At 38.2% G+C, this 16,670-nt stretch overlaps 2 protein-coding genes across 2 annotated transcripts in view; one reads left to right on the forward strand and one right to left on the reverse strand.

Moving 5' to 3' along the window:
• Positions 1 to 16,670, forward strand: part of C2CD6 (C2 calcium dependent domain containing 6) — a 137,977-nt gene that overhangs the window by 35,779 nt on the left and 85,528 nt on the right. The window contains exons 6-8 of the mRNA XM_043445794.1: positions 6,597 to 6,641; positions 7,551 to 7,619; positions 9,517 to 9,596. Coding sequence (XP_043301729.1) covers positions 6,597 to 6,641; positions 7,551 to 7,619; positions 9,517 to 9,596 — 194 coding nt within the window. The remainder of the gene's footprint in view (positions 1 to 6,596; positions 6,642 to 7,550; positions 7,620 to 9,516; positions 9,597 to 16,670) is intronic.
• LOC122426685 (motile sperm domain-containing protein 1) lies at positions 135 to 2,392 on the reverse strand. Its single transcript, XM_043445795.1, has one exon. The coding sequence runs from the start codon at positions 2,164 to 2,166 to the stop codon at positions 1,525 to 1,527; it is 642 nt and encodes a 213-aa protein (XP_043301730.1). The 5' UTR covers positions 2,167 to 2,392; the 3' UTR covers positions 135 to 1,524.

Raw genomic sequence — 16,670 nt, forward strand, 5'->3', positions numbered from 1 at the left:
CAGCTTTGGGCTGTTATAAATAAGTTACTCTAAATATTCACAGATTTTTGTGTGAACATAGTGTTTGCTTTTCAGATAAATTTCTGGGTTGTAAGATAGTTGCATGTATAGTTTTTTTTTTTTTTTTACAAGGGTAATTTTTTTTTTTACAAAGTTCAAAATAGATTACATTTATGTGCTTTTTAGTCATTACACAATGTACAGACATGATCCATTTAATGATTTATGCTCCCCAAATGGTTAAACAATGAATATTTTCTATGAAAGAGTATACATAAAAGCTTTGACTTTAGAAGCAAAGTACTGTTTCCTGCAAAAACCAACATCAGGTATACATCTTGTGTTTATCCTTGAGAATACTACAGTGGCAGTGCATAAATTCATTCTGTAAAAAGATCTGGAACATGATTTTCAAGAGACTCAATGCATTGTGCTCTCAGATAAAAATCCTAAGTCAAAAGATCAATTACTACAACACTAACAGTTAAAACTGCATATATATGTTAGAGATTAGAAGAGGCTATAAAGAAATGTAAATAGTTGTGCTTCAGGGGACTTTTTTGGTAAAGTTGTTTTAATAATAAATACAAACTTATAAATACAACTTAAAAATGTCTCAGTGACTGGTATAAAATAGACAGATAATCAAGGATTTTTTATATTGATACTTGGCTTAGAGTTTAAAGGTGAAAAATTATCTCCACATAAACCACCTGGCATTGGTAGCCCCAATCTGGGCTAGTACCTTACAGTCAGGCAGAGGGTTATGGAGAAAAGATAAGTGATTTTTCCTCCTATTAACATAAAGCATTATCCAGAGGTAAAGCTAGGGTGTACCAAGTAACTAAACAAATGTCTACCTTCCTTTAGAATTCTTAGACCAAATAGAATGGTCACCCTACTTCTTGGTGGCTGGACCACAACCTATTCTGCAGTTCATCAAATGAATTAAATATGTCTTCTGTGAGAGACTAAGATAAGCATGATCCCTCAGTACTTTATGCTTTTTATTACTCTCTACATATTAACTGTAAAACTTGTATTTTAGAAACACCATGGCAACTGTTTATAATGATAGAGGACAAGGCATAGTTTACATAGGAACATTGATGTTCGTACCTAGGAAGTAAATGTACTTTACTTTTAGGCTGGTCAGTTTGATCTTTTAGGCCTTTAACTTTGAAGGACACATGACTGCAACAATCAAAGTGAATTAGAAAAAGGATGAGAAAATAACAAATGTCTTAATTAAAGTCTTTTGCATGGCTGGCTTAGATATAAAAAGAATTTCTTCAAATAATTTCCTAAGTGTCACTCAGAAGCCTTCTTGCTATCTGTAACATAATGTGCTGGAGTCCTTGGAATAAAATTATAGAGTAATTTAAAATATATATTATACATTTGCAATGATTGTAAATCATTCAATAGTTTGTAGCATGTTAATGGGGTGAAATAGAGATAAAAGGCAGTCCACATTCATATTTTCAAGATAAATGTACTTCAGAAGTCAACTGAACTCCTTGTTCATGTTCTAAATATAGCCATTGTGATAAGACCTAAGATATAAGCAGCCACTAATTTTTGATTCACACTTAAGTGGAGGTAGAGAGGCACCAGCGATTCCACATCCCCCAGCGTGGGAAGCATCAGAGCTGCAACACACACCGCTCCCAGGAAGACAGTCAGTAAACTAGGTCCTGAGGAGGCAGTTCTGTTTTCTGGTTGAAACGACTGCTCAAAAAATAAACTTTCCGTTAAATGTTCTTTTATTCTTTTTTCCTCCTCTTCCTTTTGTTGTTCTTTTGCGGACGGGAGAAGAGTAGCCACAACCTCTTTCCTTCCTAAAGCCTTCCTCTGGCTTTGCTCGGAAACTTGGAGACGGAATTTGTCTATTACACCATAGTGACAGGATCTGACGTCTCTATGACGAATTACAATATCCATACAACACTGAGGCTTTACTGCACCTGCAGCGTCAACGACAACATACTTATTTGGAGTAGTACACAAAACTTTGAACTTCAAGGCAAACTCATAGGGATTATAGAGTGTCAACACTTGCTTATGTGTTGACTGGTCATCTGCATAAAATATTAGCTCTGTGGGAAACACAAAGACAGGAAGATTTCCTTCCACTAACTCTGGCTGTCTTTTTTGTTGATGCATTGGCACTAAATCCCCCTCGCTGAGGCGTCGGTTTTTACAGTCTCAAATCTATTTGGGGTTTTTCTTAAAAATCAGTTAAAAACTCCAAAGCATTTTGGCAATCTCGGCAACACCGGCTCCTCGGAAAGCAGCTGCGATTGCTCCCTCCGGTCCTTTGTCAGCATCTCTAGGCTGCACTGCCTGCTGGGATACCGGAGGACTCAAATACCACCTCTCTCCGCCCTCGAGGATGAGCTGCAGTTGCGGGGTGGGTGGGAAGCCATGTATAGTTTTAAAACTGTTTTCCAGAGTGGCTATGCCATTCTACATTTCCACCAGAAATGTATGAATGATCCAGTTTCTCAGCATCCTCATCAGCATTTGGTAGTGTCACCATTCTTTATTTTAGCCCTTCTGATGCATGTGTAGTGACATTGAGGTATTAATTTGCAGTTCCACCTATTAAGATGCAGAACATCTTTTCATGAGGGCCTTGTTTTTCTTATAGCTTTTTAAGGTAGAGTTTACGTGCAGCACTTTGCAAGTTTAAGGTGTACAGGATAATGATTTGGCTTACATACCTGATGAAATGATTATCACAATAAATTTAGCACATATCCATCATATCATATACATAAAACACTAAAGAAATAGAGAAAAAAGTTTTTTCTGATAAGAATTCTTACCATTTACTCTCTTAATAAATTTCATGTATCACATACCGTGGTGTTGATTATATTTATCATGTTGTACATTACATCTCTTGTATTTATCTTGTAACTAGAAGTTTGTACCTTTTGACTCCTTTCATAAGTTAAAGGGTCCTTTACAATTTATGATTCTGGCCAAAAAATTTACACTTATCTGTCTAGTCTAGTCTCTGAAGCTTGAGCTGTATCATTTACTATTTGGGTCACATGTAGGAGTAGATTTCAGACCACTTGAGTACAGAATTGCTAGCCAGGGTAGAAGTCCTCATGCATATTGGTAAAATCTAGTGCTTGACTGAGTTGGAAAGACCTGATGATAAGAGTCAAACTGCACATCATGTTTGGAAGCTTGGGGGGGGGGCATCTGATTGTACAACAATTATCTCACATGTGTATGCAAAGGACATGTGTCTTGTTTATGATTACCAGTTGCTCTCGGTTGCTTTCTGAATACCATCATTGTCATTCAGTCACTAAGTCCTGTCCAACTCTTTGCAACCCCATGGACTGGAGCACACCAGGCTTCCCCATCTTTCACTATCTCCTGGAGTTTGCTCAGATTCATGTCCATTGAGTTAGTGACGCCATCCAGCCATCTCATCCTTTGTCATCCCCTTCTCCTCCTGTCTGCAATCTTTCCCAGCATCAGGGTCTTTTTCAATGAGTTGGCTCTTCACATCAGGTGGCCAAAGTGTTGGAGCTTCAGCTTCAGCATCAGTCCTTGCAATATAATTTCTGAATATAACTGGCCTGATTTTGGAGTACAAAGACACTGAATTGAATTAAATCACATAGTAGGTTTTGCATAGCTTTACAAAAAAAGTAATTGGTCTGTACTCATATCATTAACCCCTTGTTCCTTCCCATTGCTGATATATCTTGGGTTTCTTTGAAGCTCTGGGAGAAACCAGAAGTATCAGCTAATTGTTAAGGCTTGAAGTCTAATTAAGGCATATAAAGTATGTTGGAATTTATACTATTTCTGTATTGATTATATAGGGGCTTCCCCAGGGGTTCAGTGGTAAAGAATCCTCCTGCAATGCAGGAAACACAGCAGGAGCTCTGGGTTTGATCCTGGACCAGGAAGATCCTCTGGAGAAGGAAATGGCAACCCACTCCAGTATTCTTGCTTGGAAAATCCCGTGGACAGAGAAGCCTGGTGGGCTACAGTCCATGGGGTTGCAAAAGAGTTGGATAGGACTTACTGCCTAAACAACAGCAAAATTGATTATAAAAAGGGAATGTATTGTTAAATTTGAGATGAATTGCAGTACCCTTTGCATTCGTTGATTTGGATATATAATCCGTACCAGATGAGCCTAAGACTAGATGATAAATTCAACAATTAGAAAGATTGATAACTAGTGTAATTATTTGAGAAAGGTGATAGAAACTCAATGGTGTGGGAAATGGTTAGAGTAATGCCCCTTAAAGAATCATGCCTCCCTGTATCTACACTTATGAGTAGTCTACAGTCCCCCCCAACCCCTCCACTACTGGGCTTAGCCATGTAACTTGCTTTGGGCTGAGCAGACCCACATTCAGGACAGGGAACCAGGTAGCTCATTGCCGCAGATTGAAACTCATCAGTAGACCTGACTGAAGGCAAGCCTAAAACTCAGTGGTTAGATGAGTTAGATGCACCTTCAGGTTGAATATTTAATTGGCTTCAATGAAGACTCAATTGGGTAGATCTCAGTGGGACTTTCAGAAATAACTCAAAGACATTTACAGTAGTTAAAAGTATGACTAAAAGTTTACTTATATTTGAGGAAGCTGAATCATTAGGTTCAGTTCTTCCATCAAATGCAGAGACACAGTTTATAAAAGAGAAGAAGAAGAAAAAGGCAGTCTTGGAACAGTAGGCTATTTCCCCACTCCTCACTTTGGGAAAAGGGAAGCTATCAAAAGCAAAAAAACTCTAAAAGAGCATGTTGACAGGATCGTTAAGGAAATCAGTTTCACTTACTTATGAATTTTCTGATAGATCTTGTGGCTTTATATGATGAATATATGTGATATGCTAATTTTGTGTAATGTCTTGTCAGTTTACCACCTGTTATTTTCCTCATTATAATGCCTTACCAGGAACTGAGAGGGGAGCTGTTGAGTAGGTTCTTGTAGATTGTTATGTTTTGGGGGTGCAGAGGACATGTAGCCAAAGTTTTCACTAAATGAGAACTAGTGACCAGAATGTATGAAAGACATGCCAGAGAGCATGAGGCTTAAAAGAGGAAAACTTTTTATCCACATTAAATAACAAAATCTGGAAGGAATAGAAGAGAATGTGGAGGCTGCTACTCCACCTCCTGACCTTGAGGTGTGTCAGCGTTCATCTGAGGAGTCTGTAATGGAAGCAGCACCCTTAGTGGTGAGGCAGGTCTGAAGTAAAGAAAAGGAGGAATGTTTAGCAGAACAGTTAAAGATGTAAGGTTGTTTGTCAGCCATGAATCAGGGGTTCCATGAGCCACAGGAGAAAATGCTGGGAAGAAAGGGAATCATTGAATGATGGATTAGATGAGAGCAGTGAAAACACAGCAGAGATAACCAAAGATGGTGACCAAGGATACTGAAGGGTTGTTGCTGGACCACGAAACATGCCAGGATTCTTGGCCTCCAGAGAAGAATTCAATCCGGGGCCAGAGACGAGGCTTGATTGCTCAGAGCTTTTGTGTAATAGAGTTTTATTAAAGTATAAAAGAGATAGAGAAAGCTTCTGACATAGACATCAGAAGGGGGCAGAGAGAGTGCCCCCCCGCTAGTCTGTAGCTGGATGTTATATAGCTACTAGCAGTCTGCTAATTAAAGAAAGGAAATGTCTCAAAACTCAGAGAATGGCACCAGGCCCCTCACCCACAAGATACATTTTGAGATCATCTTGGCACCAGGTGAGTCATCCCCGGCCATAAAACAATTGACATGAATCTTGAAAAAAGGCAGACTCCCATACAAATGTATAGTTTCATTAACATAGATTAGGAGAACAGTGTATGAGTATAACATACTGGTTTGTCAAGTTGGTTCTGAGCCTTTAGGCAGAACGATTGAAGACAGAGTCTGGGGTAAATACATAGCACATTAACATAGCTTAAGAGAAACATTTCCATAAGAAAAATATATCGGTTAGCTCAAGGTTTGAGAAGAGTTAAGTTCAGGTGGAACCAGGTGTCATTATGGCAGCACAGAATTTTAAGAGAAACCTCTTTTTAAATTTGTATAGAGAAGGGGGAAAAAATGTAACACTAGTTTGTTTCTTCCTGCTGCTTAAGAGAGAAAAAATAGACGTCTGACACTTGCAGCCTATTTCCTTCATTTGGAGACCCCTGGCCTTCCTGCCTGCTATCCTCTCAATACCAAAGATTTCCTTGGGTAAAAAGATCCCAACAGTCCCCAAGAGATGAGAGAAGCACTCAGTTCTGTCATGAGTCAGCCTATCATATAGATCCACGTTGACCCCTCAAAAGGAGTGTAGGCCTGGCAGTTCCTCTAAGTAGAAGTAGTAGGAACATTTTTCTTTAAAACATAAATGTACATATTAACATTTATTTCTGGTACAATCTGGAAGTTTTATTTTCTTCCAAACATTCATAATTTTTGTATTTTAGCTATTAAATCATATATGCATTAAAAATCATTACCTGATTTTTTTAAATTTATGAAATGATTTAGATAATTTACAAGTGACACCATGACTATATCAGTAATTCTATATTTAATAATTTTCTTGTTTCTTTTTTCTAGAAAGGGTGCTTTGCTGGAGAACTCCAAATGTTGAATAAAAATACAGTAAGAACTTTACTGAAACTTCCAAAGCCTTGTGCGCACATTTCATGTAACTTTGCTCTGATATTGTTTTTATTCTTTTGTTACACTTCCAGTCACTGTTTGAGTTAATGTAAACATATTAAAGAGAAAGTATAATATTTGCTCAAAAAATCTTCATCTCTACTTTAAAAAGAAATTGCTGCTATCTTACTGCTAAATGGTGAACACAAAAATTAGAAATCATTGGGTAAGAGAGTAAAATGCCTCTCCTTGCTGCTTTGACTGTATAGCCTCAGGATCCTCACTTGCAGAATTGAGGAAGAATTATTTTCCTCCTTGAGCAGTCTCTAAATTGGTGTTTACAGTTCTTACTGAATTTCTTTTTAAGTACTTAAAAATTATCTTGATTAATTGATCATCCACTCTGAGAGGCTTCTCCTTCCAAAAGCCAAATTGAGGACAAGGAACATAAAAAAAGAATGAAGAACATTTGAGGTCATAACCTCTGATTCCCTCCTTCATTTCACATATGAGCAAGCTGAGGTTCAGACAGATGAAATCACTTTTTCCAAATAAAAAATTTATCTTAAAATGAAAGTGGAGATGGGAAAAGTGTAAATAAATACTTAAAACATATATACATGGCCATGAATACATATGTATGTATATATCTCAGCATAATTCTGTTAACAATTTTAAACTGATATTTTTCATATCTTCATCATATAATATTCCTTAACTTTAACATAAAATGTTGTTTTAACATTTCCAGAACACCATAGATTCTTATATAGGAATTACTTCTGTAAAATTTTTTAAATGAAGAGATTCATGCTTTGGTTTTTCTAATTTAAAGATTTGTGAAGTAAAAATATCAGTCTATTCAAATATCTTTCTGATCAAATAATAAAATAAATTTGGCATGTTTAGTTTATCTGCAGGGTGGAGGTGGAATTTATGTTCTCCTATGGAAACTTTGGTTATGGATTTTCACATCAGGTTAGTTTCCCTCTTTTAAAAATAATTCTATTGCAGCTCTTCAGTCATATAATCCTCCTGAGCCTCTTCCCTTTCCAGTTTGATATATTCTTTAAAATAAATATTTTTAAAAAGAATGACATTTTTCTCTAGTCTAAGGAGAAGTGAAACTTCACCATTGTTTGTTTATACATTTTTAAACAATGATATTTTATTCAGGATGTCTTTATTTTAAAACTTTTGTGTGTTAGTGTCTGTGTACAAACATACTTATGTGAAAACAAAGTTAAATATTCAAGCAGTGAGTGTGTATTTTTATATCTTAAAAAAATCATTAAAATGGAGTCATTTATGTTATTCAGATATTTTGTACTCTAGTCACATGGAGTCCTTTCTCACTATGATTGTTTTCAGTGTCAACTCTTCTTGATTCATCAAGAAAGTAATAAGCCCAAAGAAGATATCTTTCTAGCTTAAGCCTACCTCTTTAAATTTACTATGTGTATCCAAAGTTGCAGTGAAGATTTTTATACATTAGCCTTTATCCTGTTCTTTCATTTTGTCCTTAGGCTGGATTTCTATAGTGGAAATTATTGTCAGTAATGACCTTTTCAAGGAATCGGTCTAGAAAAATCTACCCAATAATCTACCAACATATATTCTTATTAAGTATTTGAAAGGGCTGTTGATATCTCTGGATATTGTCACAGCTTTGGGGCATTTATAAATCCAGTCTCATTAGTACTTCTGTTGTATAAAAGAAAGGACCCCTATACTTTACATATAATCTTTAATTTTCAGCTTTTACTATTTTTTATACTCTTTGTTTTTTAAATTAGGAATTTAGAGTCAGTAGATCAGTCTTATTAAATAAGTCTACTGCTGGTTAACTCCGAAATCCCTATAAAATGCATTTTTAAATTTTACCTATGGTATATCATTATTTTTTTAATACATTTTGTATCACAAGTAGGTAATGTAGTGATGAAAACTGTTAGACACAAGCTTTTTTTCTTTTCTCCTTTGATTTTCCTTCTGTCCATTCTGCCCTATTTTCTTATCATGAATTGGGCCTTATAGGGATTCTTAATTGTTTAGTCCTTTTGTTACAGTCACAGGTCATGAACACTAACTTCTGAGGTAGGTGTTGTGTGAATGTAACATATAACAGTCCCAGAGATAGATCCTTTTCAAATAAAACTGGGCAGGTATTGCCTTTTATTTAGGTGGATTCTACTAAAAACTAGGAATGAAGGCATTATAAGGAAAAGAGTGGGAAGTTTAATAAAAGTTCTACTTGATTTTATGTCTGTGAATTTTTCGGTTACATATCCCCTACTTACCTAACATGGTAACGTATAAAGAGTACTTGCACTGCGGAGATGAAGTTACATTCAAACCCTGGCTCTCATGCCTATTGGGTAGCCCTTGAGCAAATTACTGATCGTTAGTATTACCTGTAAAATAGAGATACTTATCTACCTCATAGAATTATTGAGAGGATTAAATAATATTGAAGATGTAAAATTCTTGGCAGATACTTAATGCTCAATGTAAATTCTTTCTTTCTCTCTTAATTAATTTCCTCCTTTTATATATATGGGCTTCCCTTGTGGCTCAGCTGGTAAAGAATCTGCGTGCCATACAGGAGACCTGGGTTTGATCCCTGGGTTGAGAACATCCCCTGGAGAAGGGAAAGGCTACCCACTCCAGTATTCTGGCCTGGAAAATTCCATGAACTGTATACTCAGTGCTCAATGTTAATTCTTTCTTCCTCTCTTAATTCATTTCCTCCTCATTTCATTATATTAAATAATTATATATATATATATATAATTTAAGTCCAGGAAATAGTCATATTAGGATGAACTGAAGTTGTGACTAAACAGTGTTAATATGTACTTATTACTTTCTTCAGTTAAAACCTCTTCAGAAAATTATTAAGCCATCTATGTTTATGGATATTGCACCACCTCCAGAAAGAACAGACCCTGTGACGTAAGTGTTAAAGTCTTATTAAAAGTCATTTAAAACATGTAATCCATCTGGTGGAACATCTTGATTGTTTTTAAGACATGTCCAGAATGAGCTAGTCTCCAAGGTAAAGAAAGCAGTGAATTGTTTTGCCTCAGGTGGAAGATATTTTGAGTTTCTGGATGTAGCCCTGGAGAGAGTAGTTGAGGAGGTCTGGAGATAAGAAGAGAAGGGTTGCCAACTTTGTGACTAAAGGACGGAAGGGAGTGGAAGCCTAGTGAGGAAGTTGGCCAGTGAGATATCCCTTTTGCAGAAAGAGGTGAGGAACTTTTAAGATCAAGGTGCCTAGTAGTTGCATTTTCTGTTCTGCAGTGTGGTAGCATTATGCCCATTTCCACACACTCCGTTTGTTACTTCTAAATTTTCAGAAAAAAGCTTATGGTCAAAAAATGTCGTTAGGAGGCCAAAACTAACTTAAAATATAGTATGTAAATTAGTCTTGAAATTTCAACAGTAAAGATAGATCAAAGAAAAATGAACACCTGAGAGAGATATTTAATCTATGGTGCTATGCAAGAGTAAAGAATAGAAAATACCTGAAATGGGATTGAGGAAATTAGGTATAGACTAGGAAATTATATTCTGAAGAGTTGATTGTCCTGTCAACACTGAGCATTATCATTAAAAATAAATTTTGTCCATTTGGTATTGGTGATTTGTTGAAATGGTAAAGTTTAACGTTTTTCTTATGTTTATTGATTGTTATTTCATATCCATCCACTGATTGAATAGACACTTATTGAATGTTTGCTGTACCCCACGTTTAATGCAAAGGTAGCATGTAAAAAATATGGTGATAGGAATGAGATGGAGCCCTCCTAGAGATAAACATGAGGTCCGTGGGACACAGCCAGGGCGCCTCCTGTACTTTTTAGGGGAGTTAGGAGGAAAGTATGAAGTAAGGATCCACAGAAGAAAAAGCGCTGGACGTAGGACTTGGAAGGTGAGTAGTGGTGCCCCAGGTGGGTTGTGTAAGGCTGAGGAGACACACTCCCTGACGAGGACACGTGAGCAGATGGTGGGAGCCATGGGAGGCTGTGTTACCACGGAGAGCAGTGCCTGGTTAGTGGTGGATTGCCAGGGACACAGGAATAAGGCAGGGAGCAGTAGGAGCTGGGCTGGAGCAGCAGTCTGGGCGAGACGCAGCAGTCAGGAGGTCAGGCGCCAGAACCAGACTATGTGGGCTCTCCCATGGGCCGGCTGTGCAACCTCGAGCAAGTTACTTTGGCCCTTTGTGCTTCATCTGTTGAACGGAATAAAAATAACAGCTGCCCAGGTGAGTTATTGTAATGTTAAATAAGTTACATATAAAGCACTTGGAACATGGTAGCAAATAACAAAATTGTCAGTTGTTAACTACTTACTGAAGTAATGAATGTTTTATCACCACCCTCATCATTGTAAGTTTATGCTTCTCAAATGTGAGTGAAGCTTACTGTTTTGAGCCCTCCCACATGTGGCGGGGCAACGCAAAGGCACTGGAAAATATGGTGCATCTTTCTAGAGTGTTACCTTGCTCATAGATTTTGAAAGGGAAAATGTTATCTTAAAATTAACATCCTCATATTATATAGTAGAATTTAAAAGTCACATAAATTTTCAAGATAGCAAAACGATTGATTCCAGGAAATGATGTGGTTTGTGTCTGATTGCATTAAGCTATGCTTCCAGACACCTTCACTGTCCTCTACCCACAGGAGTTCTTTATTGGGAAAATTTGGAAATACTTCAGATATAGAGCTGTTGAAGAATTTGAAGCGAGGTCAATAGGATTGAATATAGACAGAATTAGTTTAGTATTGGAGATCAAGGACTGGAGAGAGCTATCGCAGTAGTCTACACGAGAGGTACTGACAGTCTGAAAGAAGGCAATGGCTAGATGGGTATGACGGTTAATTCTGTGTGTCAGCTTGACTGGGCCTTGGGTTCCCAGATATTTGGTCAAACATCATTCTGGATGTTTTTGTAAGAGTGTTTTGAATGAGATTAACATTTAAATCAGTAGACTGAGTAAAGCAGGTTGCCCTCATTGGGTAGGCTTCATCCAACCAGTTGAAAGCCTGAATAGAACAAAGAGCTCTGCCCTTTCCGTGAGTAGGAGAGAATTCCTCTTTCCCAGTAATAGCCTTTGACTGAAATGTTGGCTTTTTCCTGCCTTTGGACTTGAATGGAAACATCAGATCTTCCTGGATCTGGAGTCTGAACTTCTCTCTCTTCCTCCCCTGCACACCCCACCCCTTCTCTCCAGCTTACTTATTTTGTTTCTCTGAATGCCTCTCACTAATACAGATTTTGATACTGAGAGTGACTTGAGAGAAACAGAAGTTTAAGGTTGAGTTTTCTGAAGTAGTTCTGAGTTTTCTGAAGTTAGCTCTCTAATCTGATTAGATTTAAAGACTCTAATGACTCGATTTCTAGTGGTAAAGAGACATACTCCTCAGCACGACCTGGCAATAGCAATGTGAAAAATATCACCATTGGATATCCTTAATCAACAATTTATAAGCAAAGATATGAGTGACTATGTATTTGATACTTCCAAACATTTTTGTCAAACTAATGAACATAATGAGTTTGCTCAAGGATTCAAATTCCCAGCTCAAGCCCAGTGTAAATGACCTAAAATTGTCCATGTGTGTTCTGAAGGAGACCGTGAGCTCCTGTAGCCATAATACTAAGATTACTGACAATCAAAGGCAGAATTTCATCGCAGCTGGCTGAACTACAAGGCGAGTTGAGCTCCCAGCTTCACAAGGTGTCAACTTTTAAAGTGAGAGTATTGATTGGGACTAAGTGGAGCCTTCAAGTTAGAATGGGAAAATAGAAAATCTTGATGAAACTGGGGACACTGAGCCCATAAATTCTGATATACCTCCTTTGCCAGTGACGTCTTTATCCGTAGCAAAAGTGAAAGTGGGCTTTCTGCCTCCATCTCAGAAGATTAACTCTGTATTGCTTGAGGAAATAGTAATCTTCCTCTTCTGAGGCAGTTGCCATGCAAGATGATGTTGATTCTCCTCAAGACTCACCCTCACAACCCCTCTTTGCTTTTAGGCTTATAACTAGATGCAAGTCCCAGCAAGCTCCTAAAGGTGAGGTTCAAAGTGTGACCCACGAGGAAGTGCATTACACTCTAAAAAGAACTGCCTGAGTTTTCTCATTTATATATACAAAAATCCAGGGGATGTGTAAGAATATTTAACGTATGGTATAATGGTGGCAGGACTATTAAGTTGGATCATATAAAAAATTTACTGACATGGGCTGACAAAGTAGAGATTCTGTGTTAATGCAGCTTGAGGGGTTACATGGAACTCTTTACAGTGTGTTGGTTACTGAAACATGGACCAAAAGATAACCCACTATGAGTGAATTGAAAAGCCAGACCTAGTTTAGTTTAGTATAGAGGAAGGGATTCAGAGGTTTAGGGAGATTATAGTGTTAGAGAGGATTTGTCATTTAAGACCTACTTATTCTGGGAGGCTGCAGAAGGCACATTGATTTTTATGAAGCTGAGAAAAAAGTTTGTGAGGGAATTCCCACCCTTGAAGAGCCCTGTGATTGCTCTTCTCTGAGTAGACCTTGCAGTGGGAACTGCAGTCATCGGAAAGGAAAACCTAAATGAATTGGGAGGAATTGGATTCCAGTGTCACAAGGTAGGTGTGGGTACTGTGCTGGACAGCAGAGTCCAAGCAGCAAACAGAGTAGTCTGACTCATGCAGAACCATGGCATTGGATAGTCGATCATGGTATTCCTGGAAACAGAATATACAGGAAGTCTACTAAATTCTTGCTTGATCTGTATTAGCATTGAAGTTCTAGATCAAGTGAACAAAAGTAACCTAAATCATAAAAGATGATGCTGTGAAAATGCCACCCCCAATATGCCAGCAAATTCGGAAAACTCTGCAGTGGCCACAGGACTGGAAAATGTCAGTTTTCATTCCAATCCCAAAGAAAGGTAATGCCAAAGAATGTTCAAACTGCTGCACAGTTGCCCTAATCTCACACGCTAGCAAAGTAATGTTCAAAATTCTCCACGCTAGGCTTCAACAATACGTGAACCAAGAACTTCCAGATGTTCAAGCTGGATTTAGAAAAGGCAGAAGAACCAAAGATCAAATTGCCAACATCTGTTGGATCATAGAAAAAGCAAGAGAATTCCAGATAAACATCTGCTTCATTTAAAGCCTTTGACTGTGTGGATCACAACAAACTGTGGAAAATTATTCAAGAGATGGGAATACCAGACCACCTTACCTGCCTCCTGACAAACCTGTGTGCAGGCCAAGAAGTAACAGTTAGAACCGGACATGGAACAACAGACTGGTTCCAAATTGGGAAAAGAGTATGTCAAGGCTCTATATTCTCACGCTGCTTATTTAAATTATATGCAGAGTACACCATGCGAAATGTCGGGCTGGATGAAGCACAAGTTGGAATCAAGATTGCCAGGAGAAATATCAGTAACCTCAGATATGCAGATGACACCACCCTTATGGCAGAAAGTGAAGAGGAACTAAAGAGCTTCTTGATGAAAGTGAAAGAGGAGAGTGAAAAGGCTGGCTTAAAACTGAACATTCAAAAAATGAAGATCATGGCATCTGGTCCCATCACTTCATGGCAAATAGATGGGGAAACAATGGAAACAGTGAGAGAATTTATTTTCTTGGGCTCCAAAATCTCTGCAGATGGTGACTGCAGTCATGAAATTAAAAGACGCTTGCTCCTTGGAAGAAAAGCTATGACCAACCTCGACAGCATGTTACAAAGCAGAGACATCACTTTGCCGACAAATGTCCATCTAGTCAAAGCTATGGTTTTTCAGTAGTCATGTATGGATGTGAGAGTTGGGCCATAAAGAAAGTGAGTGCCGAAGAATTTATGCTTTTGAACTATGGTGTTGGAGAAGACTCTTGAGAGTCTCTTGGACTGCAAGGAGATCAAACCAGTCAATCCTAGAGGAAATCAATCCTGAATGTTCATTAGAAGGACTGATGCTGAAGGTGAGCCCCAATACTTTGGCCACCAGATGTGAAGAGCCAACTCATTGGAAAAGACCCTGATGCTAGGAAAGATTGAAGGCAGGAGGAAAAGGTGACAACAGAGGACAAGATTGTTGAATGGCATCACTGACTCAATGGACATGAATTTAAGCAAGCTCTGGGAGATGGGGAAGGACACGGAGGCCTGGCATGTTGCAGTCCATGGGGTCACAAAGAGTTGGACACGATTGAGCAGCTGAGCAACAACAAAATGTCACTGTTATCTACCACTTAGAATAGGAGCTTAGAGAGAGAAGGTGGTCAAGGAAGTTTTAACTCTGATTCATCTCACAGGGGACCCAGTTGGTCCCCAAATCCATCCTTTAGTTATTTTCTCAGTTCTAGAATGCATAAATAGACATATTCAGCAGTTGGTGAATACCTCCCTTGACCTGTGCAATGAGGGATGTTACATTGGGAAAGACCAAATGGAAGTCACTAGAGGTTCCAATGGTAAACCAAAAGTAATACTATATTACTGGAGGGATAGCAGAGATTTGTGCCACCATAAGGATTTGAAAGATGTAGAGATGGTGGTTCCCATCACATCCCCATTCAACTCACTTATCTTGCCTGTGCTGAGACAGATGTATCTTGGAGAATGACAGTAAATGATTGTAAGCTTAACCAGGTGGTGACTCCAAATGCAACTGCTGTACCAGATGTGGTTTCATTGCTTGAGTGAATTAACAAATCTTCAGTACCTGGCCTGCAACTCTTGATTTGACAAATGCTTTTTTTCTCCATATTTGCTAATTAAGACCATCCATAACAGTTTTCTTTCCACAGGCAAGACCAGTAGTACACCTTCTCTGTCCTACCTCAGAGATATATCTCTTCCCAACTCTATAATTTAGTAGACAGGACTCTTGATTACTTTCTCTTATATAAGGTATCACACTGTCCCTTCCAGTGATGACATGCTGATTTGACCTAGTGAGCAGCACTAGTGTAGACCTATTGGTAAGATATTTGCATGTCAGAAGATGGGAAATGTCTAATAAAATTCGAGGGCTTTCTACCTCCCTAGTGGCTCAGATGGTAAAAAAAAAAAAATCTGCCTGCAGTGCAGGAGACCTGGGTTCAGTCTGTGGGTTGGGAAGATCCCCTGGAGAAGGGTGTGGCTACCCACTCCAGTATTCTTGCCTGGAGAATTCCATGGGCAGAGGAGCCTGGTGGGCCACAGTCCATGGGGTTGCAAAGAGCTGAACATGACTGAGCGACTCTGACACTTTTTTACTACTTAAGTGAAATTTTAGGGATCCAGACAAGTGGCTTGTTAAGATATTCCTGCTGAGGTGAAGGGTAAGTTATTGTGTCTGGGCTTTCCTACAACCAAAAAACAGTCATACCACCTAGTGGGGTTCTTGAGTTTTGGAGACAACATATTCCTTTGGGTATGCTGCTCTGGCCAATTTACTCAGTAACCTGGGAAAAAAGTTTATGTGTGTGTGTGTATATATATACATATATATATATATATATAATTTTTTATTCTCTCATTTCCTTATCATGTAACATAACATGTATTCACTTTATATCATAATATTTAAGTATTGTTAACCTTATGTCATAGTTATTTAAGTTTCAGGATATTAAGCAGAAGAGTAAACATCACCCAAGGACTTTACGTCCTCTTATAGGGAAGGAGCTAGTGAGTTTTTGGCTGTATGTATGAAGGAGAGCTGTATCATGTAAGATGAATTATGACCTTTTTATTTTCTCATTTGTAAATAAAGCATGCTGTAAGGAGATGTTTATCAGTGCCAAGTTGACAAGGGGATGAACTTGTCATGGTTAATTTTTTGTGTCTACTTGACTGGGCCATGACATAAAGATTTGAACCTAGATATAGGGAGAGAAATCTGGGCTCAGATGCTTTCTACATCTCCCTAGAACTTCAGATCCTTCTCTCCTTTCTCATCTTTGCTACCCACAATCTTAGTAGTAGGAGTACTCAAAAGCCACTCTCTCAGTATTTCTGACTTCCTCT

This window comes from Cervus canadensis, chromosome 24 (genome assembly GCF_019320065.1).
Source record: "Cervus canadensis isolate Bull #8, Minnesota chromosome 24, ASM1932006v1, whole genome shotgun sequence".
Taxonomy (NCBI): Eukaryota; Metazoa; Chordata; class Mammalia; order Artiodactyla; family Cervidae; genus Cervus; species Cervus canadensis.